General features: G+C 37.3%; 2 protein-coding genes across 2 annotated transcripts; one reads left to right on the top strand and one right to left on the bottom strand.

Annotated features, from left to right (window-relative positions):
• Window positions 1–5,627: 5,627 nt before the first annotated feature.
• LOC107784404 (tRNA ligase 1-like) lies at window positions 5,628–22,469 on the top strand. Its single transcript, XM_016605532.2, has 17 exons — window positions 5,628–7,438; window positions 7,694–7,857; window positions 7,993–8,024; window positions 8,884–9,035; window positions 9,882–9,958; window positions 10,597–10,662; window positions 10,749–11,035; window positions 11,246–11,353; window positions 11,909–12,006; window positions 13,135–13,195; window positions 13,828–13,904; window positions 14,012–14,083; window positions 14,213–14,289; window positions 15,859–15,939; window positions 20,450–20,552; window positions 21,355–21,513; window positions 21,916–22,469. Exons 2-17 carry the CDS (start codon window positions 7,697–7,699, stop codon window positions 22,309–22,311), a joined length of 2,007 nt encoding a protein of 668 aa, XP_016461018.1. The 5' UTR covers window positions 5,628–7,438; window positions 7,694–7,696; the 3' UTR covers window positions 22,312–22,469.
• Window positions 22,470–24,659: 2,190 nt separating this feature from the next.
• Window positions 24,660–25,148, bottom strand: LOC107784401 (uncharacterized). The gene has a single exon (XM_016605530.2). It carries the CDS (start codon window positions 25,146–25,148, stop codon window positions 24,660–24,662), a length of 489 nt encoding a protein of 162 aa, XP_016461016.2.
• Between the last annotated feature and the right edge of the window lie 1,081 nt (window positions 25,149–26,229).

Here is a 26,229-nt window from a genome sequence, read left to right as displayed (position 1 = left end):
CAGCTTTCTGCCCAAATTATTTGGACTGGTTTGGAGATGAAGTTTATGGTTTGCATTCAAGAAATGCTGATGGATCTGTAGTCTCAAATTTCTTAGAAGCACATCCTGCTGATCTTTCTACCAGAAAATTACAGGTCTGGACATATCTTAAGTGAATCAATTGAATATATCTCCTAATGAATTTCTTGCTCTTTTGTTAGTTATTTAATTCTTGATAGTCTCTTCTTACATATGTTATCACAATCAGACTATAGCATTACCGGTTTTCAGAACAAGAGATTGCTTGTAGTATTTGTATATGAGCTCTAGTTGGTCTTCCTTAACAATCAGCTTATCAGATTCTTTTCTTTATCAAGTAAAGAAATTTTCATAATGAAAAGGCCAAAAATATAAGCGGCCATGTACAAGTGGTTATACATAAACAAAAAGGACTGAGATCGAGCACAGATATAAATCAAAAGTCGCCCAGTCTTCAATACAACATGGTATTTCATGGGTACACCAAAAATAAATAAGAGACCTAATACCACATCTTAACTAGGCAATACTCATCTCTAACCCTTCAAACGCTCTTCTATTTCTTTTCTTTTTTTCAAATAACCCACTTAATAGCAAATGGAGCAGCACTCCAAGCCCTGCACCTTCTCCCCTACTCCCAGTCCTCCAGCTAACCATCAGTTCTTTCACAGTTCTTGGAATCACCCATGGAGTAGCAAACCAACTACATATGTCCCCCGAGTCTCATGGCTAAGCTGCAATGTAGAAGGAGATGATCCACATCTTCGCCTACCTCGTTACACATGAAACACCAACTTATACTGTGGATTACTCCTCTGGTTGCTAACCAAGTGAAGAAACACACCTTCCTCAGCACCTCTGATATGTAGATCGAGTTGTATGGAAAAACATCCTTTTCTCTAATCAACAACTTCTCGTAGGACTTAACTAAGAACACTGATATTCCCAACCCCCACCTCAACACGGCTTGACTATCCACTGACTACCTAGCTTATGAAGCAAAGTTAGCAATCTCTAATACTCATCCCCACCTCCCAATCATAGAAATCCCTTCTGAACCTAAGTCCTGCAAAATCTCTCCACCTTGTACCACCCAAATTTGTTGTATTCTCATCTTCTTTTGGTATGATACCGGGGTACATGCTCGGAAATTCATCTTTTAACAAATAATTTCCACACCACTTGTGCTTTCAAAAGCTCATCGCCATCCCATTTCCTACCCTATATGATATGTTTCCATTGAATTGATCGACAGCTCTGCTACAGAGAACCTAAGCAATGACGAGAGAGCTAACAAAGTCCAAAAGCTTGACGTGTGAGTCAACAGGGGATAAAGTATCCCAACTGCATAAAGTTAAAAGACAACTAGTCTTAAGGGAGAGGATTGGAGTTGATATTCCAACAAAACATTTTCTGTTCATTCATTCCAAACACAACAAAAATACAAGCAGGAATCATTCTCCAGACTTGTCTGATGGATTTATCAACTTTCCATAAAGTCCAACTGTTGTAGGCATCCTTTATACTAACTGGCATAACCGAGTTCAGAACGAATATTGTAATAGAAAGATATCAGCAGCTACTGAGCAATGTATGTGAAGGTGTCTGTTAGACTCCAAATTCTGTTGACACATATAGCACCTGTTGACAGTGGGAATGTTCCTTTTGCTAAGGTTGTCCTGAGTCAAGCAAGCCTCATGCAAAGATATCCAACTGAAGCTTTTTTTTTTTTTTTTTTTTTGGGGGGGGGGGGGGTTCGTTTGGTTTATAATTAAGTTTCCACCATGGCCAGCTCTCTACCAATTCATTCTAATCACATAAAGTCTAGTATCTTGCCTTCACTGTGTACTGTCCATCTACCTTCCATCATCTGATTCAATCTAAGGTTTGCTCTTTAATTAAATAGCCCCACAACCTGGTAAGCATGTGCATTAGCTCTTCCATTTTCCAATCCTGAAAGTTTCTTATGGATAGTGGTGCCCAAGGATTGTTGTCCCGGTTCTGAGATATGGTGGAGTTAGGATAGCTGGATATTGAAAGAGTGCAGGGTAATCGTTCTTGAATGTGGTGTTCCCTTACCACCCGTCTTCCCAGAATTTGATAAGAATACCACAGCCAGCCTGGTATTTGAACTGCTGATTAAACTCATCCCATAGTTTAGCAATGTTTTTCCATGGCCCTACTCCAAAAGAAGCTCTTGAGATTTTAGTGCACCAACGAGACTGGAGCCCATGTTTTTGTTGAGACCACATTTTTCCGTATAGTCTTTTCCTCCATGTTGAACCTCCATAGCCTTTTCATAAGCAAACAATTATTATGAACAACAAGTTTCTTATGCCTAAACCACCAAGATACATGGGTAGAATGAGCTTTGGCCGTTTAACTAGATGAAATTTTTGTGCCTCACTCTTCCTTTCCTACAAGAAGTATTTTCTAACTGTCTAAGCTTGTGAAGCTGTTGCTCCACCTTGTTTGGAATGGGGAAAAGGGACATGTAGTATGTAGGAATACTGTTAAGAACACTATGAATGAGAGTAAGCCTGCCCGAGAAAGATATTGCACCTGCCATGATGTCAGCTGCTTCTCAAATTTCTCTATGATACCATCCATACCTTTACTGATCTGTACTTGGCACCAAGGGAAAAGCCCAAATGTGGTGTTGGTAATGTACCACTGGAACAACAAAGGATGTCAGCCAAAGAATCCTGGTTTTGGGCATCATTAACTGGGTAAGTGATGGTCTTGGACATGTTGATGTGTAGCCCTGATAAGATTCAAACATAAGCAATGTTAGATTTTAAAATAGTACTTGAGACTCCTCAGCTCCACAGAAGATGAGTGTATCATTTGCATGTAGCAGATGTTTACAGTATTCCCAAGATCATTCCCCACATCAAACCTTTTAATCCACTGCATGCTCTTTGCTTTGGTAAGCATTCTGCTGAACCCTTCCATTGCGAGGATAAAAAGAAGGGGGAGAGGGGGTCCCGTTGTCTTATGCCTTTTTGGGGAGAAAAGAAGCCAACTGGACTCGAGTTGATTAGAATAGAATACTTGACTGTATAGATACTAACCTTATCCATTTGATCCACCTTTCCCCGAACCCCATTTGTCTTAACATTGAGATAAGATAGCACTGATTAATTTGATCTCAAAAGTCTTTTCAATGACAAGTTTGCATAAAGTTCCTGCTCCTCCCTCTTTAATCCTCCAGTAAAGAACTTTGTTTGCAATTTAGGAGGCATCTATAATCTGTCCGCTTTTAATAAATGCATTTTGGTGTCCAAATGCCAACTCCCCCACCACTTTCTTCGCCCTCTCGGCCAACATCTTTGCGACTATTTTATAAACACTGCCAATCTGAAATCCTTTAGTTTAGTGACTCCTTCCTTCTTTAGGTACCAGGCAATGAATGAAGCATTGCTAGATCTTACCATCAAAGTGAGTTGTAGGTCTCCATTGCTCATTCGCTGTGTAAAGTTTCTAATAGAAGTCTAGGATTTCCCCCCTTATCTGGTTTTTGTCTTCCACAATAGTATTACCAATCTGAAGTTTATCTATAGTGTTATATCTTCTATTAGATTTGCCATTTTCTAAAAGAATTTGGTATTCCTTTCTCCTCCCTTGAGCCATAAACATCTAGATTTCTGTCTCCAGATTATTTCTTCAGGCTTTGTTCCATTTTGTGATGTCTTTCTTAAGACACCTCAACTTTTGCAACAATATAAAATCATGGTTGCCATATATAGAGTAACTCTGCCACCAACACTCTTTAGCCTTAATCTAGAAACTCTTCATTTTGAAGCCACATATTCTCAAACTTGATATATGAAGAGTTAGCTTCCTATTCTCCATTTTCAAGAATAATTGGCTTGTGGTCTGAGATAACTCTAGGCAGAGCTGATTGTTTAATCGCCCTAAAATTGTCATTTCATTCCGGCGAGATCAAGAATCTGTCTATTCTTGAAGCTTGTGTTATTTGCTCACCTCTGGACTATGCGTAGAATGCCCCATGGAGTGGTAGATCAATAAATCCCAAGTCTTGGATAATGTCTGTGAAACCCCTTATTACTCTTGACCTCCAGATACAATTTAGTCTGTCACTTTCGAATATGCAAACATTAAATACTTATCACCCATTGTTCAGCCCATAACCTCTTCACTGCAGCTAGTTCAAGCCATAAATCTTCTCTGAATTAGAGTGTGAACCGTATATCACCGAGAAAACCCACCTAAAATCTTCTTGTAAGCTTTCAAATATGCATGAAAGTGAGTAGTACCCATTGTTCAGCCCATAACCCCCTCTTGTGTCACAAGCTTTTAGTTCTGCGCGATCACACCATCTATTCCACCAAATTTGTCGTACTAACCTTGGTGCCCGGTCCTCCATTTTCATTTCCCGTAGACATGCTATATTTATTTTCCACCTCTGAATTAGAGATTTCAGGGTGTTCCTTTTCTCCCTTTCATTCAGCCTCCTCACATTCCAGCTATAGTATTTTTAACTTCATTCGGAGAAGGCTTTTTGGTGCCTACCCCTCAAACGTTTCTTCCTCCCTTCGTAGTTAACCAGACAATTCTGATTTTCCATCTCTTTCTCCATTTTTGACCTTCCTTTTTCCAGGTAAGTGTGATGCTTTCTTCTGTCGTAATAGAAGTTGGTGATTTTGCTTCATTCTTAAAACAAAGTCCAGAAGTTTGTGATGAAAACCTTCGACATTGATACCAAATGCCTTGCATGCCTTACCCGTGGTCATCCCCGTCCAATTTGATGTCTCATCCCGGTTTTGTGCACTTCCTGAGATTTATTTCAAATCTTGACGCCACTACGAGCTTTTGGGTTTAGGGTGGAAATTTTTCACGGGGCCTCACAAATAACAGACCATGTTCTAAGAATGGACTGGTACTGGAAGAAACTCAGAATAAAGCTCCAATGGTGGTGTCCAACAGTGGGGACAATCCCAACAACTGAAAACGTAATACATGCATGGATCAGGATCGTAGGGCTTCCTCTCCACCTTTGGTCTCCAAAAGTGTTCGGAGAAATTGGAGAATTTTGCGGTGGTTGGGTGGAAACTGAAGAGGAAACGGAACTAAAAAACCACCTGAAATGGGCTAGGATAAAGGTTAAAGGAGATGGATCTACAATTCCTAGGACAGTGAAAATGGAATCGGATGGAGTGATCTTCGAAATGCAGATCTGGTGTGAATCACCGGCGAGATCCACTGTCGGTGAGAATGGAGAAGATAAAGTCTTGGACCAGCGGGTAATAAAGGGCTCTCTATATACAGAGGGAGGGGCTCGAGGCGATAAAACACGGAAGGGACACGTGGTTAATTCAACTCAGGCTAAACCTAGTACCTCACATGACTTGTCACGTGGCCACTTAAATTCCTATAACTCACAAAGGAAATGGGCCCTGATTCTTTGGCCCAAACCATCTCTGAAGAGAAGGCTTTTAATAAGCCCACTTTAAGGACCAGAACTGACCCCTTTAATGAAGAGTTAAAAGCCCTTCAATTCAAGTCTTTAAGGGGAGTCCATACAACAGCCTTGGGTGAGAATCATAGAGACTACATAAACAATAACAGAACAGAAGAAGAAGAGCAAGAAAAGAGGAATGAAGGCGATGAAGAAGGAAGGAAACAATTGATACTGATCGAAGACAACGCAATAGTAACTAAGACAGTTAACGAAAGAACAGGAGAAGATTTAGAGGTGGTCAATAGCATGCACATGCAAGCAGCAGTAACAGACAGGAGTGTTGATTGGGCAATTGAAGAAGCAGTTCCACTAAACCAACAAAACTTAGAATCAGAAGAAGACCTGGAGTTTGAAGCATCAATTTGGGTGCATCAGAACATCATCAAACTCAGCAAGGAATTTGGGTTGGCCTTTAATGGCTGCGAGAGAGAAGCTTAGGAATTGTTCATGAAGATTGACAATAGAAGACAAGCAAACAAAGGGAAAGAAGTGACACAAGTGAACCAGACTCCGAAGAAAAAGGGATTCAAAGAACTGAAAGGCCTGGAAATTGGAAGCAATTTCAAGAGCAATGGTACTAGAAGTAGTGGGGTTACATCGTTGTCAAAAGTTTGTTACTAAGGTGGAAAATAGATATAATCTGTTTTCAAGAATCTAAAATAGAGGGGGATATTAGGGAGATAGTTAGAAAGCTATGGGGTCACAGAGGGGTAAAATATACTTAACTGGAGGCTAGCGGGACTAGAGGGGGAATTGTAGTAATGTGGGATGGTAGAGCATGGAAGGAGGAAGTATGTGGTGTGGGTGCTCACACACTTGTAAATTTTCAGGTAAGACTCAGGATTATGTATGGCATTTATCAGTTGTGTATGCTCCGCATGACAGAAGAAGAAGGGAAGAAGTGTGGTGGGAGTTGGCAGGGGTAAGAGGTCTATTTACAGGACCATGGGTGGTGTGTGGGGACTTTAATACTGTGAGATTCCCATCTGAGAAGAAGAACTGCTCTAGAATCACAAGAGCAATGATGGACTTTTCAAATTTTATTGAAGATATGGAACTAGTAGATATCCAGTTAGCAGGGGGTGATTACACATGGAGAAAAGGGGATAGACATGTAACAACAGCTAGATTGAATAGATTTTTGATCTCAGCTGACCGGAATGAAGACTTTAGGAACATAAAGCAGTAAGTGATTCTGAAGGTAAAGTAATACCATTCCCCATTGATGCTCAAATGTGGGAGCTGGGAACCAGTTAAATCATACTTCAAGTTTGAAAACTGGTGGCTTCAGGCTGAGGGATTTAAACTGGAATCTCACATTCAGAAGGATGTTAAATGACGGGGAGATTGACAGAGTTGTGGAGTTCTACAGTTCTTTGTAGCAGTTCGGTGGTGTCAACTCAAACCAAGATCAATACCTAATCAAGTGGCAAGGCAATAGTCAAGGGAAGTTTTCTGTTAAGGATGCCTACAAGGAGTTTAATGCATCCAATAATCAGGTGGATTGCTGGTCATGGAAGATGATTTGGAAAGTTAAAATTCCATACAAAGGTGGTCTGCCACATGGTTACTGGCAAGAGAAGCAGTTCTAACACAGGACAATTTAACTAGAAGAGGATTCCAATTTATGTTCCAAATGCTACTTATGTGGAGAGAAGGCAAAGACAATTAACCATCTTTTTCTGCATTGCAAGTTCACCATCCAGATATGGAGAATTTTCATCAGTTTGAGGGGAATTCAATAGTCCTTAATATTCTAGCCAGCTGGAGTAAAGAGGGCACACTATCTAGAGAAGGAGAGATGGAAAATTGTCCCAACCTGCATATGGTGGACAGTTTGGGAAGAGAGGAATCGAAAATGTTTTGAAGATAAGTCTAGCAATATTCAGAAGATAAAGATGAAATGTTTAGCTCTTTTCTATTTTTGGTGTAAAGGTAAATTTTTGGAGGATCATGAATCCATTTTAGATATACAAGAGTCCTTATAGGATGACCAAGGACTAGAAGTGTCTTCCCCTTGTTTTTTGCTAGGGCACTTTCATTGTAATTATGGGTGACTTCACAATTTTAGTGAAGTTTTTATATTAATATACAATATGTTACCTTCTCAAAAAAAAAGATTCTAGTTATCTGTTTAGTCTCCTCCAGGAAATGGTTAACCATTATTTGGGATATAATGACTTCCTCCAGGAAATGGTTAGTTTGATGATGAAGAAGAAGGCCTTTCCTGCTGCTTTCAAGTGTTACTATAACTTCCATAAAATTAATGATTTATCAAGTGGCAACCTGCCTTTCAAAATGGTGATCCATGTACAAGAAGATTCAGGCTTCCAGCGTTACCAGAAAGAGATGAGGTCTATTTTTTACTATTTCAACTTAAATTTGTCACCACGCCCCTCTTTTCCTCATATTCCAGCAAAATAATGTATACCTTTTGTTGCTTATATCTCGTGTGATTTTCTTGATTAAAGAAATTCTTGTCATGTCAGGAAGGATCCAGCATTGTGGCCTTTATATCGAGGTAATGTTTGTTCTTTTGTTCTTCTCAGCCAAAACTATAACTGATCTGCTAGTTGCTATAGTTGCCAACATGTAAAGCCTTTAACTTTGGTAACCTGTAAAGCCTTAACCATTTGAAATGAGACACTGTTTTCTGTCTTAGTTTACTATAAGAGGACTTGTTAGGAATATGGCCAAAACTATTCATTCTTCAGAGCTACGAGGATGCTTCTTTCTCTTCTGGGAGTAAACGAGCAGTTTCATTGCCGGAGCTTGAGATGATGTGAAACTTTCTGTTAGTCCTATTTAAGAACAGAGTTGTGGTATTAGAAAGGCATATGGAATTTTGATGTTAAGGACAATTTTAAGGCTCTCCTCTAGGGGAACAAATAGTCATGTCATGTCTGAATGATCTATAGGACATCAACCAATTCACCAGTGTATCTGCATTTGGTTTTTGTGTTTCATTTCAAAACTAAATATATTTTATGACATGTTCTGCGAATTGGCGGTATCAAAAGTAGAAAAGCTAGCTGAATATTTGCTCTCAGAAAGTTCATGATTATTTCTGTGGAGATATAAAGATGTAGAAAGTTAAATTGCCAATGCTCATTCCTTTCTTGTCTTCTAGGTCATGAACCTCGTGATTTTCAGTTTGCAGAAAATTATCTGCTTTAGAGCTTTATTTTATCCCTCCTGCTCTCTTTGTTTCCTGCTTCATTCATTTTTTTCCCAATTCTTCACCACCTATCTTCTTTTATGTTCATTAGAAGGGTAGGGTAGGTTTTGTTGTTACTGTAGAAGGGTTGGGTAGTCTCCACTCTCCTCTTACTCATAACATCATCTTTCGCACTGTGAGTTGCTGATGTAGCTTTTCACAGGCTTTTTCATTGACCTGGATTTATTCAAGGCCAATGAGGAGGAAGCTTCTGAAATGGTACAATGTAGCAATATGGGAAAAAATGAAGAGGACAGTAGTTTAGCTGATGAAGATGCAAATCTGATGGTCAAGTTGAAATTTCTTCCTTACAAGGTAATGCAGTTAATTAACAGTGAGTTGATGTCACTGTTGCTGTTTGTGAGTTGAAACTGATCATTCTGCTGCTACTAAGGGCATATTTTTTCAAGTTGTGCTTATCTTTTAATTCACTTGTTATATCATAATGCATGGGAATAGAGCAGTGCATGGGTTTCCAATATTTTGTGATTACCAACTATAACCAAAACAATAAGCTTATATGATACTGGACCAAAGTTGGCCACTCTGAAAGATTTGCTGTTAGGTCAGGGTGGTGGTATTACAAAAGTCTCTGAAAAGAAAATGGAACAGCTTGCCAGCTTGTGTCTTTGGTCATGTGGGGAGAGGAATATCAGCTGTTTTGAAGGGAAATACAACCCGGTATAGTTGCAAAAGTTACAGATGTTTGTGGTTTAGGGCTTTGTAGTGCAGCATTCGAGATGTAAGTGATGAAGACAGCTGTTAGAGTTCATCAGCTCACTACGGGATTAGAGTTTCTTTTTGTGTACAGATGTGATCCCTTCTTTTCGTTCTTGTGGAAGGAATCCCAGAACTGGTAACTCACAAGCATTATCTTAGTGCTTGGCTGTTGTCATTTAAGAATTACTACATAACAGTTTCCAAAAAAAAGAAGAGGTGAAGTAAGAACGATGGAGAAGTAATGCCATATACTCGCGCATGCTTGTTTGACTTTCCAAAAGAGCAGCTGCTTGTGTACTGGGGTTCTGGTACCACGTATGCATTGTTGGACCTTCTGATCTAATTTCTGAACATAATGGGTTAGGCATGCTATGTTGCATTGAAAGTTTTCACATGTTGAGCAAAGAAATCTTGTTTTATCTTTGTTTCTTTACTGTGCAGTTGAGAACTTTTCTGATCCGTAATGGCTTGTCGACTCTGCGCAAAGGCCCCTCTGCTTACAGCACTTATTACCTGAGGTGAGGATCATCTTGTTGGTCCTTTGTTCTTCAATGGTCAACATCTGGTTTGGATTCCTTGGTGGCTTCATATGTGTTCTGTTTGCATTTCAATTTGTTTGATAAAGAGCTGTTGCTACATTGTAGTGACATAATTCAATAATTGTAAGTTGTTGGATAAAGAGCTGGTGCTGCTATATTGTAGCCGGCATACGTCAATAATTATGAGTTGTTCCATCCACATCTTAATTGGTCTCCTAAGGAGTGTTTATCATCACATAATTAAGTGCTACAGTTCTAATGATTTATCTATATTGTCTGAGATCACTTTATGATGTTCTACAGCCATATCTTTATTGAATCTACCAGGCTATTAAACTATTGTTGAATTTCTAGTTTTCAGATCTTATATGTAATCTGGCTAGTATAACTACTGTGAATCTAGGCTTCATAATTTTTGTAATAGTTGTGTTTGACCAAGTTTTGAGGGTTTCTAACAAATTATTCCATTTGTTCGTGTGTTGGGACAATCGGTCTGTATTTTTATGTTATCAAGCTTGTTTTTTTATGGCCGACTTGATTCAGTGCTGCAATGATGTGTTTCGAGTGCATTTCGTCTCAATGATAAATGATAATGTATAACTATATGGTCAATCTAGGCAAATGAAAATTTGGAATACTTCAGCAGCCAAGCAACAGGAACTCAGCAAGATGCTTGATGAATGGTAATACTGTATAAAGTTATGATTTTCTACGATGAGTCACTTTTTATTTTCCCAGTATAGCATCTTACAGGAACTACATTCTCCAGGGCAGTATATATATGCACACACTATCGGAAGAAGTCATTATCATCATGGACATACCTAAGTGAAGCTGAGCCCTTCCTTGAACAATATGCAAAACGTAGTCCACAAAATCAGGCTTTGATTGGATCTGCTGGAAATTTTGTCGAAGTTGAAGATATCATGGCCACTGTTGAAGGACAAGATGTAGATGGTGGTCTCAAGTCGGAGAAAGATATTGCACCTTCAAGCCCTAATATTTCCACCAAAGACATGGTTGCGGAGAATGATGGTCTCATTGTTTTCTTTCCAGGTATGATAGTACTTGTTTTGAATTTCCTACACAATTTCTGAATCTTTATGGTGGTTTTGTGTTGTCATGTTCTCTAGCAGTTGGCTAGTAGTTGCTGATATAACCCTGGAGTTTTTTATGTGTTTTGTACGTGATGCACCTCTTCTGTTTTTAGAATCTCCTGCTACCATTGAATAATGGATTTTTTTTGATATACAATGCTAATTGCAGGAATACCAGGTTGTGCTAAATCTGCTCTTTGTATGGAAATACTGAATGCTTCAGGAGGGCTTGGAGATGGACGACCAGTTCATAGTTTAATGGGTGATCGTGTTAAATGTATGAGCTGATTTTCAACATCTTTTGGGATGTTCCTTATTTAATTATAAATGAATATGATTTTGCATGTCCATGTATCTTGTGCTGTTAGGTTGTTTTTGGACAAGGCTATCTTAATGGATCATTATGTGGGAAACATAACTGACACGACTAGGTTTGAATATCCTTACATATTGAAGCCGTAATGGTGGAAGAATATCTTTAAAGTAATGGTTGAAGGTTAGTTGATAGAAAAAACCACATCAAATTTTAAAAAGTTTGAAAAGTTTAAGGTATTTGAATTCTTAAAAGCTGTATAAAGTAGAAGTGTGTTAAAATATTTTGGGAAATCCCATAATGGAATGGGTTTTGCATAAATTGGGACAGAGGGAATATCTGTTAGTCATTCTGGCAAGCATTTATTTTAATACAGGTGGGAACTAATTGGAAAAAGTTGTACTTAGAACTGAATGCATAGTGATCTGGCTCTTTCTTGCCACAAACATCTGATCCTTAAATCTTCCATTTATAATTTCCCTCTTTTTCTTAATCTCTGTCCGTCCATCATATTAATAGGCAAATATTGGCAAAATGTTGTTGGTGAACGCCGAAGAAAACCTCACTCAGTTATGCTTGCTGACAAGAATGCACCAAATGAGGAAGCATGGAGACAGGTAAATTATTGTATTTGCTAAACTGTTCCCGGGTAGTACAAATCCTCTGACACGATTTTTAATCTAAGGCACATCTTGAGGTTATTTTCAGTTACAAATTAACATAAAATGCAGTGGACTGGTAGTGCTTCAAGTCATGATATCACACGAGATTACAAAGTCTAGTTTTATCAGATCTCTTGTACTTTGCGGACAGCTTTTTATAATGCCACGGAATGCATATAAAGAATTTGAGTTTTAAGGTCATTTCAGTTCCGAAATAACACTAAGGGTTCGTTTGGTAGGATTCATTCGATAAAATAATGCATGATTAGCGTTGTGTATTAACAATACCTTGTTTGGTACATTTTTTGAACCTAGTGCATTAGTTATGCAAGCATTAGTTATACACCTTATTTGATGTACTCTATTGATATTATCCTATGCATAACTAATGCATAGGAAACCATAGTATTAACAATGCAATGAGTTTTAATGCATGCATTAGCTTAGTTAAAGACAAAATTGCGCTTCATATGCTTGATTAAAATATGCTATTATATTAATGCAAGTTCGATGTAAAGTTTGATACTGAAATTGCTCCCGCTATTTATATCTATACTCCGCCAATTTCTTTATTGTAAATTTATAAAGCTGTACTCTATTACTACGCACTGGAATGCACTTGTAATCAACTCATTTTCCTTTTAATTTTATAATTCAAACTTTTTTTGCCTAATAATCCAAGAAAGTGGGAAATAAAATTATATCCCTAGTAGATAAATAAATACTTACCATATTTCCTTTTTTATAAAGAAATATTCAGTTCTATACTGCAATATAGGTGGACAAATCAACTAAGTTTTTAAAACCTTTTTCATATAAAAGCATTCCTCAACATATGTTCCTTTTAAAAGGATAGAGTGATGGACTGGTTATGAAGGTATTTTTGTAAACAAACAATTCTTTTAGAAATTGTGCAACCAAACAATGGATGAGAAATATGCAGCATAACTAATACCAGCATTACTAATACACCCTATTCAACATTATTCTTATGCACCCTACCACGACCCCTAGATGTAGTGGTAGTTCTTCAAATCTTGATATCCAGCTTTGTCTCACAGGATTTTGTTCTCATCTTTGCAGATTGAGAACGTGTGCCTAAGCACCAATGCATCTGCTATTCCAGTTATACCTGATTCAGAAGGTCTTGAGAGATGGTTCTTTTGTAGTTTCTGTTGCATAAATTTTCGATAACCTGTTATGCTGCTTCTCATGCAAGTTTGCTTTAATTTATGAAAAGCTGGGTCAATTGATTTGGTAATTCACCCAGTTGAGTGGCTTGATTTGCATTTCTTACTATGTTGCTTCAGATTTGTGTTATTGACAATTCTTGTTTGTTGGTGACTGAAAAATTATGTCTGATTCAGGTGGAAGCATGGCAAATGCTTCCCAACGTCTTAACTTTGCCGTTCTCTTTTCTGTTTAACTTAGATTGATGAACTCTGTATCATCTTGTTATATGCTTTTGTTTCTTGGAGATGAGGCAGATACTTCCCACCTACACTCCTGGCCTTGCAGTTGTGTTATCTTTAACTTAGACTGGTGAAGCTCTGTATCGTCATGCTATATGCTTTTGTTTCTTGGGAACAATTATTTGGTAAATGCTTCATGATGCTTGCACAAAATGATGTTTTACATTACCTTTCTTCACAGTTAGGGATATTGCTAGTGGTAGTAAGAGAATTGCATGTGGGAAGTTCATTTGTTTTTTCTTGGGTCATACTAATCTATGTGTATTCAGTATGGATTCTTAGTTACTGCCTGGATATCATGCAGGAACTGAAATCAATCCATTCTCTGTTGATGCACTTGCGGTTTTTATATTCCGAGTACTTCACCGAGCTAATCACCCGGTACTTAACTCTTCATTACTCCGTACTTGTAAACTGCTCTCACCCATTTATTCCATTCAACTTGGATATTGATGCCTTATATCTCTCTTTTCTGCTTGATCCTGAAGGGGAATCTTGGCAAGTCATCTCCAAATGCTGGATATGTGCTGCTAATGTTTTATCACTTTTATGAGGGAAAGGTACAGATTCTTGTTCAGCTGACAAGATTATCTGAGATCTTTCTATGATATGAACTGTTAGTTAATAAAGCAAATAAATAAATAAACAAGGCATCTGTATCTGATTCTGTTGGTACACTTTTCACTCAGAGTCGTCAGGAGTTCGAGAGTGAGCTTATTGAACGTTTTGGCTCTCTTGTCAGAATGCCTCTATTGAAACCTGAAAGGTTAGTAAGATTTCTTTCTTTTGAACCTCCTTAATGATGTTGGCCTCTTCATCTTGATTAGATGGAAAAGGGAAGCTTGAAAAATTGATTAAGCTATAACATTGGATTTGAAATTATAAGTGAATCCTCTTCATAAGCGTTTTTGGTTGCGCTCAAGCACGTGTGGTATTTGTAATGCAATTTAGAACAGGAGAGTTTGTGTTATTTCTAATGCTAGGGGAAGCGTGCATAATGCTGCTGAACTTGAGAGGAAGTACATGTAATTTACTTCGAATTTTTCTCTCCATAGTTTATCTTAGTAGTATGATACCTATCAAATAAAAGACTTGAAAGGTTAATTCCTCATATTCCTTGACAAACAACAAACTAAAGTCATTCAACACAATGATGAACATTTGTAAAGTATCTAAAGTGGTTCTAAGTTCTAACGGGTAATTAATATAACCCCAAACGTTGAATGTCTACATCTATTGGTGAAGTCCTTTCCAAGTCAGGGCTAGGTTGTTCGATACCCATTTTTGAAGAAAATGGAATTTGTTATTTAAAAACTATTTTCCAGCCAGATGGAAAGGGCAACCATTGTTGTTGTCTAAGGCATGGTGACTCAAAGGTCCTGCATAGTATCATCATATATTGGTGTTTGACATGCGTCTGAGTTCTGACTGGCATTCAATGATCAAGTATGATTTTGGTATGTAACCAAACTGGTTGTCTGTGCTTTCACCTAGTTACTAACTTTCATTTAACTATAGTGAATATAGCTCCAACTTAGTTAAGCTTAAATTCTGACTTGTACCGTAAGTCAAACAACCTTCCAAAATTTTGAAGGAGACTGCTAGCTTTGAAGACAAACTCCAATGTTGTCGCCGTATTTTCTTCACGACCAAAAAGAAAAAAGTAAAAAAAAAAAAGATGGAAGTAGGTGTTGTTTATGGGTCCAGTTGTTTTATACAAAGCTGGGGTTTTGATTACGTATATGCCGATTACATCGAGTTGTGTGCTCCACAATGTTCAACCCTAAAGGATATTATACAAACTAGAAGTCTCAGTGATATAGCTTATTGATAAAGTTGTGTGACCAACTGACCATCTCATTGAATAGCTTAAGCTGTTAGAGGGAGCATAGTTTTATTTTAATTATGTCTTTGCTCCTTCACGTGCGGCCTTTTTCACGGGCCAAGCACGTGGAAATTCTTGTTGATAATGGGTGGCAGTTACATTAGAGCAGGACCTGTGGCTCTTATACCATGTTTGAATTTTTAACCATCTCATCTAAAAGGTTATACTATTAAAGAGAAAACTTTTATTTTCTTAATTATGTCTTCAACACCTATTTATAGCAATTCAACCAACAAGATGCCACAGGTAATGGAGTTTGATAATATTCTACTATCACGTCAGATGACTTCCTTAATGTCGTTAATCTGTGTTGACAGCAAATGCATTGCTGTCAGCGGTATTTGGTATTTGTCCTGTATAGTGTGAAACTGTCTCAATTCTAGGACATGTTGGTCTTCCCTTGCTCATTTTCTGTACTTGCTGTTGATATTGTTTTATGATCATATGAAGGCCCCCTCTTCCGGATTCTGTGAGGTCTATTATTGAGGAGGGAATCTATCTGTACAAGCTTCACACGAACAAACATAGAAGGTAAGTGTTACATTGAATGTGTAGTTAATGAGTTCCTCCACACCCTCTCCCCTTTGTTGCATTGAGTTATAGTGTTCTTGATGAGACATAGTCGTATGTTGTCACGTCCCAAACCGTTCCCTAGACGTGGTTGGCACCCCGCTACCATTATCTACCCAACGAACCAGTTTCACATACATTTAACCACTTACATAAGCACTGAGAGAATAAGAGCAGGTCCAAATGCAATAACAATAATAATAAATATGAAATAATTATCCAACTAAAACCATTAGCTTATGAAATCCAACGATTGCTCAAATAATAAATGTCTAGCCCAAATCCTATGCTGAGCCATCAAATAGAGTAACATGAGTTTAATTGTTGGACATGCAAACCCCGAAAACAAATAAAATAGTTGACATATACAAGATAAAGCTGAAATGAAGGCCTTGACAAACGATGTTGTGGCTCAACTCAGCGATAAGATCCACTCGAATGAACTCGTCAGCTACTAGTCTCGTTCTCCAAGATTCTCAACCTACCGCTTTAAATGCCCCTGAAACAAGTATTAGAAAATACAACTCACAACGAGCAGAAAAATAATATGTACAGGAATTATATCATAATATGATATCCAATAAGGTCCAAACAAATGTTCAACTAGAATACTAATATATCTCAACACAATTTACACTAGACACTTGTCATAAATGACAATTAAAGAAATTAATCTACACCTCTACGAGTCCATGGTTGCGTCCACAATGTCCCATGAAGCATACACAATGCCCCAATGATGTCAAGAAGTATGCACAATACCCGAGTGAAATAAAGAAGCATACAAAATGTCTCAACCTCATGGCGACATCCGTATCACACCACGAAACAATATATAAAGAGAGTTTTTTGTGTATTTGAAAATAAAATACGTTCAGAAGGTCTCAAACACTACCGATTCTGTGAAGCACACGCTTTTCCCAACACATGGACAAAGCAGACAAAACCAACTTTTAAAACAGATTTGAAAAGCAACCACCGAAGCTTATAGTCTCACTTACCTTGCTAACGGGAAGTTCCCCAACATTGCGACGTCTAGAACACCAACCAAACAGCCTCCAATGGCCTCAATCTATCCAAGATATTGAATAATATATCCTAATTAGTGTAGGTGAACAATTTCAATAATTTTAGGATAAGTCAAAATCAAAGTCAACCTTCAGTCCAATTAATAGAACTCTATACACAAATAAATGCAAACGAGGCAATTTAGCGGTGAAAAAAAATGCCGAAACAGTGGCTTTACACATACCACCAGGCCGTTGTTACTTTAATCATGGCATCATGATGATTCCTATATTTTATTCTAATGTACTTGGTAATAGAAATTCATAAATGTAGCAGTGTAAAATAAGAGAGATTTCGTTTTCAAATTCTCAATCTAGTATCTTATCATTACAAGCTATAAATCATCACCTCATCATTAGAATCCAATCATTAGTTAATCGTTACTCCCCGCATTGTTACCCATATCAGTGGGTAATCATTATTTCTCCTCAATTAAAAGAACAAAAATGAAACTGCAGTTTTCCTATAGCAGATTAGCTTTAATATTTTATGTCAAATTCCGCTAACTCATTATCATTGCTGATATATTTCCCCACAAGCATTGGCCTAATCATTATGTTTCCTGCTCATCATCATATCATTGATTCATTATTGGCATCATTGGACGTCGATAATTAATATATATATATATATATATATATATATATATATATAGAAATTTCAGTACCTGAAGCTATGAAATCTTCACTGCCCTAGCTCCCTAACGTCACCAACGAACTCCCCAAAACTCCTATATGAGTTGGCTTCTTTTCTTCCAAAATACAAAGAAATCAATTAACCTAATTTTCTGCTCCCTAACCCACTATAACGTGGCAGCAACTAGAACAAGAGAATGGGCATGGCCCACGATTTTTCGTATAATGGCTCTAACAAACAACAACAACATACCCAGTAAAATCCTACTAGTGGGGTCTGGGGAGAGTAGATTGTACGCAGACCTTACCCCTACCTCGAAAAAGGTAGAGAGACTGTTTCCGGGAGACTCTCGGCTCAATCAAGAGAGACAATAATATCAGAATAGAAACAAAAGAAGTGGCTCTAACCAAAGTCAACCATATAAGTAAAGTTGATAAATTAGCTACTAGATATATAATATTTCAATTCACATCCTTTATATCTCTTAATTCCTAAATATTATTTCCAAAGTAATATATACATTTATGCACCCACATGACAATTAAATTATTATTATTATTATTATCCCTACAAGATATTTTAATAAGAAATTATAATAAAAAAGTAACTTAAAAGTTCACTCTTAAAATTTTGGGGTATTACGTTCCTTCCTATATGTTGCACCACATGAAGCTCTCTCTCTTACATCCTCAACTTAAATATTTTCAAAGTAGAAGTTTATGTTGAAGCAAATTTGAATGCTCCACTTATTTCTCAAGATTGCTTATTAAAAGTAGGGATATTATGTGTGATAACTTTCTTCCAACTTCATATGGGAGGCGTCGACTCTGACTTTGTGATGACTGAGTTCTGTTATGATGCATAGAGGTCTTGATAGTTAATGGTAAGCTGAATAATTCTGGTCGGTGGAGAAGATTAAAAAACATTACACCTTAAAACAGTTATTCTGCCAGTCCAAATATTTGACCTTAATCCCTCTTTCTCTGAGGGCAATTCTTTTCTTATTCCTTTATTCTATTGAATATAGTGAGCCCTTCCATTTGTTGTTTGTATGTTGCATAATGCTTTGCTATAAACTTTGGGATGGGTTGTATGATTCAAATTAGCACAGATTTGGGGTCGATCAGGGTAACAGAATTTTAGGGCTTAAGGATTCTATGATTCTTAATGGCATTGGGAAGTTTCCAGTGTCATTTGGCGAGGAAAAAGATGGATATCACTGGGCTTATAGGCTGGAAAAGCATTAATGAAAATCTGATATGCTCGATTTCCGGTGTCCTGACTCTATTGAGTAATCTGAGCATCATCCGGAGCTATGAAACTCCTTTTTACAATTCTGCTTTTGTTGTATTGCTTTTTTCTAGTGATAACGTTATATATCAACATTTATGTGTATATACACTCACCACGCACACATGTATATACATATATAGTGCATTAAATTAACTGCAACGCGAATATAACTAAAATATGTCGATGGTTAACTAATTGACGGGATGCGGGAAGTGTTGAAGCCATACCCAATCGAAAAAGGATGTTATCCAAACACATGTCAAGTAATTGTAGTAAAATTTGACCTATTGACCCCTTGGCCTCTCTGGCAACACGAACGTATTTAAGTAATTGTCGTTATGTAATACCATAATGAAAATGCAATTTTCGTTTTTCTTCTAGATGAATATAATATTTGCATGTTTCAGTAGGTTTAAGACCACTTATATGCCTTTTCTTTTGGGTTTATAAGATGTCTTTTCTCAACCATGTAGAATCCTTGAACCCCCCCCCCCCCCCCCCGAAAAACCAAAATAAAATAAAGTTGTGTTAAATAACTTGTTAGGTTTATGATATTAATTGTTGGAGACCAAGAAAGTTGTGTTTGGTTATACATTGATATAGTTCAATTTTGTGTATTGGAGTGATGTGTAAGGGGTATTCAAAACTGAACCGGAAAAGTGGCTTAATGGCTCACTAGTATCGGTTATCGGATTAATGGTTGGTGAATTGATTGTAATTTTATAATTAACGGTTTATTGGCTTGGGGGTGGATTACTCAAATTCCTTATTTGATAAATCGTTAACCAGTTAAAAATTATTATATTTATATTTTTACCCATTATGAAGCAACTTCTTAGCAGCTTGAGCTTCAACGTCATCATAACTTGTTTTTGGGGTAGGACTAGGCAAATCTAGATAGTTCTAACTTGTTTTTGGGGTAGGACTAGGCAAATCTAGATAGTTCTTGATATCTTTCTGCCCAGATGAATCATTTAACTTGGTAACTGAAGCAAAACTATATTTAGAATTTATGATAAATGAACTTCGAGTATTAGTTAAGCATCCTCAATTTGTATTTTATCTTGCTTATTGTAAAAGAATTAAAGAAGAAGAAGAAACTGCCATTAACGATGAGAGCTTCATTAGTATAATGGAGTGTGATTGTGGTTTGATCATCTATCTATCGTTTACTGTCTTGCGAACTTATGTAATTTTTATTGTCTATTTAATTTAGCCGGTAAACTGCCTGGTAATCGCTATACGGATCCGCTCAATATCTTATCGGGTGACTAGCGAATTAGTACATTTACAAGTCGATAATGGCTAAGTGCAAATATCCGCCCGATAAGCAGCCCTAGTGATGGGTTCATGACAAAAATAAGTTCACACACCATCCTATGTATACAAGTTTTCACTCTATTAAAAATGTTACTGATTGATTGTTACTTGTGAGTTTTTCTCGTTGTGTAATTTTGTACATACAATCTTGTAGATTGGGGTCTAGAAAAGGGACATATGCTAAAGATTGGGTTAAATGGGAGAAGCAATTGAGGGATATTCTACTTGGAAATGCCGACTACCTCAATTCAATACAGGTAAGTTTCTGCAAGCTTAGTTTAGTGCTGTTAGATCTCTCAAGGCAGGTAATTCTCTGATCTTATCTTCCACTACAAATAAATTGATAGCTATAACATTATTCAAGCCCTTCACTTCAGGTGTTACTTATGGCATGTAGTTGTACTACATACATACTTTATTTGAATTGATGTACCTGCATAGGATTTGTGTGGTAAATATTGAAGTACTTATGTGGGCTCTTCCAATACGCCAATCAACAACAAATTTGGCGTGCCCATACCAGATACTTGGACTCAGCTGTATAGGATATATATACCCGTAAATGAGTCCATATAACATGGGGAATGACGAAGCTCAAAATATTCTTTACGTACATTGTTTGCACGGATGTGTTTTTCCTCTACGTAACTCTTCTTTGATACAGGGAGGGTGCAAAGATTTGGGGGAAAGAGTGTCTTAGGTAGGAAGCCACGTCTGTGGTAAAAAAAAAAAAGAATAAAAAATGAATTTCTTGCCTTTACATACTGCATGAGCAATGTCTTTGTAGTTGGAGGGGTTAGTTGGACAATTCAATATTCCATGGTCAGCAACCCTCCTCCCTTCAGAGTAGTGACTTGTTTAGAAGAAACTCACCACCAGTGTTTTCGGGACTCTCTAAAACAATTGTCGCACCTGTGTAGGATCCTCCTAAACAATCCACTGCTTTTGGAGGATCCGACACGTACCCCTCGATATTTTTGGGGAGTCTGAGCAACATAGCTCACCACCACATTTGGTAGGAGAATTTTTGGCTAGTGATTCTGCAACTTGCTATTTCAGGTTCCATTTGAATTTGTTGTTAAAGAAGTCTTGGAACAACTGAGAGCTATTGTAAGGGGTGAGTATGCAGCGCCTACTTCTAAGAAGGGGAAGCTTGAATCTATTGTGTTTGCTGCTGTCAACCTGCCAGTGCCAGAAATTCTAGGTCTTCTGAATGACGTAAGTGAATTCGCAATTTTATAAGTTGCACTTCGGAGTTTGATGACTAAAACTTTATATCTTGCTAGTTGTAGTTAGTATCCTATGCTCTTATCGTACTTGATGGTTTGTACGCAAAACAATTTATTGTTCCCTGTATCTAGATTGTTTTCTTGGCAAGTTGAAGAGAGTGATTGTGTTTCTTGTTTATCTGTTTGCTGCATTTTGTTTCGTTCAATTAATAATCTCTTTATCCCAGAAGAGCAAATATTTTGCTTTTGCCCTATTCTCCTTTCAGTCTTAGTGATTTCTATCTCATCTGAAATTTCTGCATTTCGTTTTGAAAGTCGTTCAGGTGAATAAGGCATTTGCATAAAGGGACCCAATTATGTTATCTCATGTTTCTCATTATTTTGTGGACAGCTAGCCCAAAAAAATCCGAAAGTTGGTGATTTCTTGAAGGACAAAAGCATAGACAACTACATTCAGAATGCCCATTTGACCTTGGCTCACAAGAGAAGTCACGGTGTCAATGTATTTGCCGATTACAGTTCCTTTCTTCACCAAAAGGTGTCAGTAGAGGTGACTGCGTTGTTGTTCTCCGAAAAATTGGCTGCACTAGAAGCGGAGCCTGGCTTTGTTGAAGGTGAAAAGGTCAATTCCAAAAATCATTGGCCTCATGTCACAGTATGGACCGGCGAAAGAGTTGCAGCCAGAGAAGCTAATACAATGCCACAATTACTTTCACAAGGAAAGGCTACTCGAATTGATATAAATCCACCGGTCACTATAACGGGTACTTTTGAATTCTACATATAACAACTTTGTAAGAGTGTCTTGGATTGGAAATAGTTTTGCAGGATAGAATTAGATCAAGAGAAATGTATAATATGTAAGTATTATAGAGTTACGGGTACTGTTGAAACACCGGGTAGCAACTTATTGAATTGAATAAAAGAAATCATTGTTTTAATGTACTAGTTCTCTCTTTCTTGTCGTATTAGTGTTGGATCTTGCTTTTGCTTAATATAGAAAGGTTTCTTTTATTTTAGGCGTAATACATACGGAGACACCTAAAGTTGGCACGATCTTTCACTTAGACACTTAAACTAGACCTCTTTCTGATTAGACACGTTTCTTAGGCAATTCTCATACCAATTAGACACGTTTTTTGCTGGTGGCATATAGCGTGACTTCAAACCTATTTAGGCGCGTGAAGGATTCCAAAAAGTGACTTTTCCTTTCCCAATTAGACACATAACGATAACATGGATTGTCAATTATTATTTAAACCCTAATCCCTTTTCTAATTCTTAAAAGACCTATTTGTTCTCTTCTCTTCTTCTCAGATTTCTCCAGCAAATCTTTTTTTCTCTTCTCTTCTTTCTCTCGTTTCTGTTCTCTTCTTGGTATCAATTAATTTCTTCTCTTCTCTTCTTCCTCTCATTTCTGTTGTTGCCGTGTTTATTAATGGCGAACTTCTCGGAATCGACGAACTCGTCAATGTCACCTTGCGTTGCTGCTCAAATCTGTAAGTGTGGTGTTTCTCCAAAGTTGAATACTTCTTGGACCCAATTAAACCCAGGTCGTAGGTTTTTTCTTGCAAAATCGGAAAGGTAAATTGTTTGTTCATAATTTATAAATTCTGTTTATGAATTATTTCCTTTGATAAAAATTGATTAAAAGTGTTTTGTGATATTTGTAGAAAAAGGGTGGATGTGATTATTTCTGTTGGTATGACGATGAGATGCCTACTCAAGCGAAGAATATAATTTGGGGTTTATTAAAGAGAGTCAAAGCTTTTGAAGAAGAGAAAGTTCGAGCAAAAAGAAGACGGATCCTTTTGACGATTGTTGTTGTATTGTTGGTCGTTTTATGGAAACTGTATGACCGATGAATTTTGGTTGACTGATGAGCAAAAAGAAGACGGATTTCTGTTGTTGCTTTAAATTTCTGTTTTGAAACTGTTGTTGTAATATTCAGATGTTGTATAAATACAACTGAATTTTGTTATAAACTTCTGTTTATATTCAGATGTTGAAACCGTTGTTTTAATTTATAGTTACTGAATTTTGAAAGTGCTGTAATATACAACTTCTGTACAAGGTATAGAACCATAAGATGCAGTTTCAAAATGCAGAACATATAGACTGAAGTTGCTGCATTATAGAGTAATTATTCAGAACATAGAGTAACTATTCTGCCAAAACAAACAAAATAAGGCTGAAGTTGCAGCTGCATAACATATATCCAAAACAGAACAGTAAGATTACACGACTGAATACAACTTAAAGTTTAGTTCCTTCAAAAACTAGATCCCAAAATATAATAGGTTGCTGCTACATAACATATAGACAAAATAAGTTCCTAAGATACTACTTCTTGCTAAAGTTTGCCTTCATCTGCTGCAACTAGGAAGTTGTGATAGCATCTTGACCCTTCCACCTCAAGCCTCTAGCCTTAAAACCAAGGTCAATTCCTGTTGGAGCTGCACTCTTATAAGTTGAACCACTTACCATAACTCGTTGGCTTGATGTTCCGGGCTGCAGTTTGCCAAATAATGAACCACAATCAGTAAGTTATTTGTAAGTCATATTATAGATGAAATATGTATGATTATATACCTTTAATATTTGAGTTCCACTTGCAGCTGTGTAGATGCCAAATCCAATATTTTTGGACCTTTTTTGTGCTCCTTTTTCAGCATCTTCTTTACTTGCACCCCTTTCTCTCTTTTGGCTGGTAGTTGCTTTACCCTTTGGAGGAAGTTGACTACTTAATCCTCTTCTAGCAGGCCTGCTCGAATCTGTTGAACTTGGTGTTGGTTGGCTTGAGCTTCTAGCTTCATTAACCCTTCTAACCCTTGTTGTATCAAAGCACACAGAGTTTGTAGGTTGGCTTGAGCTTCCAGCTGCATCAGGTTGGCTAGCACCTTGTGAGCTTTGGCTACCTTGTTGTGAATGCATCCAATTTTCAGCCTACATAACATTGAGCAACATCAGTGAATAACAGTGATGGAAACAGATTACTACATTCATATGAACAATAGGAAACATGTGGTGGCAACAGGAAACATGTGATGGCAACAGGAAATATTTGACAAGAAACATTTACCTTACAGTATCTTTTGTTATGTCCTTGTTGATGGCACTTGGAACATGTCATTTTCACTCCACACTTGGCAACTTTCCATATTTCTTTTTTGGTTCATCTTTGCCTTTTCTTCTGTTCCTCTGAGGTCTACCAGGCATGAGTTTAGGTTTGGGAGGCTCTATCTTAGGATTGTTGGTTTCAGGCCACATCTTCATATTTGTCATAGGCTGGATGAAATACTTGTATGCTTTTAAGAAGGTATCCCTCTTATACCAATGCTCTACTGCCTGTTCAGGTTCTTCGTTTATGTGATAGTATGCAAGAACAACATGTTGACATGGAATACCCCTCAACTGCCAAGCTCTACAAGTGCAAACCTTATCAGTCAGATTAACTACATGCTTATGCAGCCCTTCTCCAATCTCAAATCCAACATCAGCATTCCAAAGGACAGTACATTTTCTAGCAAGGTCTTTGTTATCCTCTAACAATAGCCTTGCCATAGGTGATATATCAGATATCCAAGTATCAGCAAATTTCAACATATCCACTTGCCTAGTCATTATTTTCCTTCTAATCTCCTCCAACATAATTATAATTGATTTATGCCTAGAAGTTAAAATCCATGAATTAAAGGTCTCACACATATTATTTTCAACAACATCACACTTGGAATGCACTTCAAAATAAGCTCTAACATGACTTTTTTGGATAATATAACAAATCCCTACAAATATTCTTACCAAGTTTGTCCATTTTCTCAAGCTCCTCTTTAAACTTAACTTCATAACTAGATTTAGAGCACCTCCAAAACTGTTTTCTCCTTTCCTCTCCTTTTCATTTCTTATGCCAATTAGACCATATATGCCTGGCACACATCCTACTCTCAACATCTGATTGCACTCCATCTTCATTAACATTATGGTCTGGTGGTTCATCTCCATCAACAACATTTACAGTTGGTTCAGAAGAATTGTGAGTTGGTTCAACATCATTCAAAGTTGGTTCAATAGGAGGCTCAATAGGTGGTTCAGCAGCATTGTGAGTTGGTTCAGTAGGCGGCTCAATAGGTTCTTCAGTATTTGTATTACTCCCAGGTGTTGCCCTAGCTTTAAATTGGTCATTACCACCCCCACCTACTTCTGCCCCACATAAAAGACCAACATTTTCTTCGACTACTTCAGGCTGACTCACACCATGATGCAAATAAACATCCAAAATATCACCATGTTTTAAATCTTTTACAAATTCATATAACTGAAAATCAGAAAAGACTTTGATAAAATCACCATCTTTTTCCTTTTGACAATAAAACCCTTCGACAACTGCATACCCAAGGTCTTTAGCATAAGCAGACAACTCGACAACACTAAAATGGTCTTTATCGATAGCAACAACAAAAGCATCTAATTCCCCTTTGTATAGTGGGACAGATTGCTCGATAAATGTACCCCCGTGGTGAAAGCGAGTTAAAATATAGTCATCCTCCATAATATTCCCTTACATAAGACGACAAGGGACCAGCACAAAGGAAAACCCCAAAAAAACCCTAGCTTGAGAAATAACTTACAGATTACTTAGCCCTAGCTGTAGCAATAGAAAATAAGGAGAGATTGGACTTTCAAGCGTTGTAAATACGGTGAA

This window comes from Nicotiana tabacum, chromosome 3, assembly GCF_000715075.1.
Source record: "Nicotiana tabacum cultivar K326 chromosome 3, ASM71507v2, whole genome shotgun sequence".
NCBI classification, from domain to species: domain Eukaryota; kingdom Viridiplantae; phylum Streptophyta; class Magnoliopsida; order Solanales; family Solanaceae; genus Nicotiana; species Nicotiana tabacum.
Note: the sequence above shows the minus strand (reverse complement) of the source record. Positions and strands in the feature narration are given on the sequence as shown.

Bases quoted from the DNA above. Each gene is read 5' to 3' on its own strand.
- LOC107784404 (XM_016605532.2), top strand. From the start codon at position 7,697: ATGGTTAGTTTGATGATGAAGAAGAAGGCCTTTCCTGCTGCTTTCAAG. The intron at 10,663-10,748 runs GTAATACTGTAT...TACATTCTCCAG, and splicing joins AGCAAGATGCTTGATGAATG to GGCAGTATATATATGCACAC. The intron at 14,084-14,212 runs GTACAGATTCTT...CTTTTCACTCAG, and splicing joins ATCACTTTTATGAGGGAAAG to AGTCGTCAGGAGTTCGAGAG.
- LOC107784401 (XM_016605530.2), bottom strand. From the start codon at position 25,148: ATGACTAGGCAAGTGGATATGTTGAAATTTGCTGATACTTGGATATCT.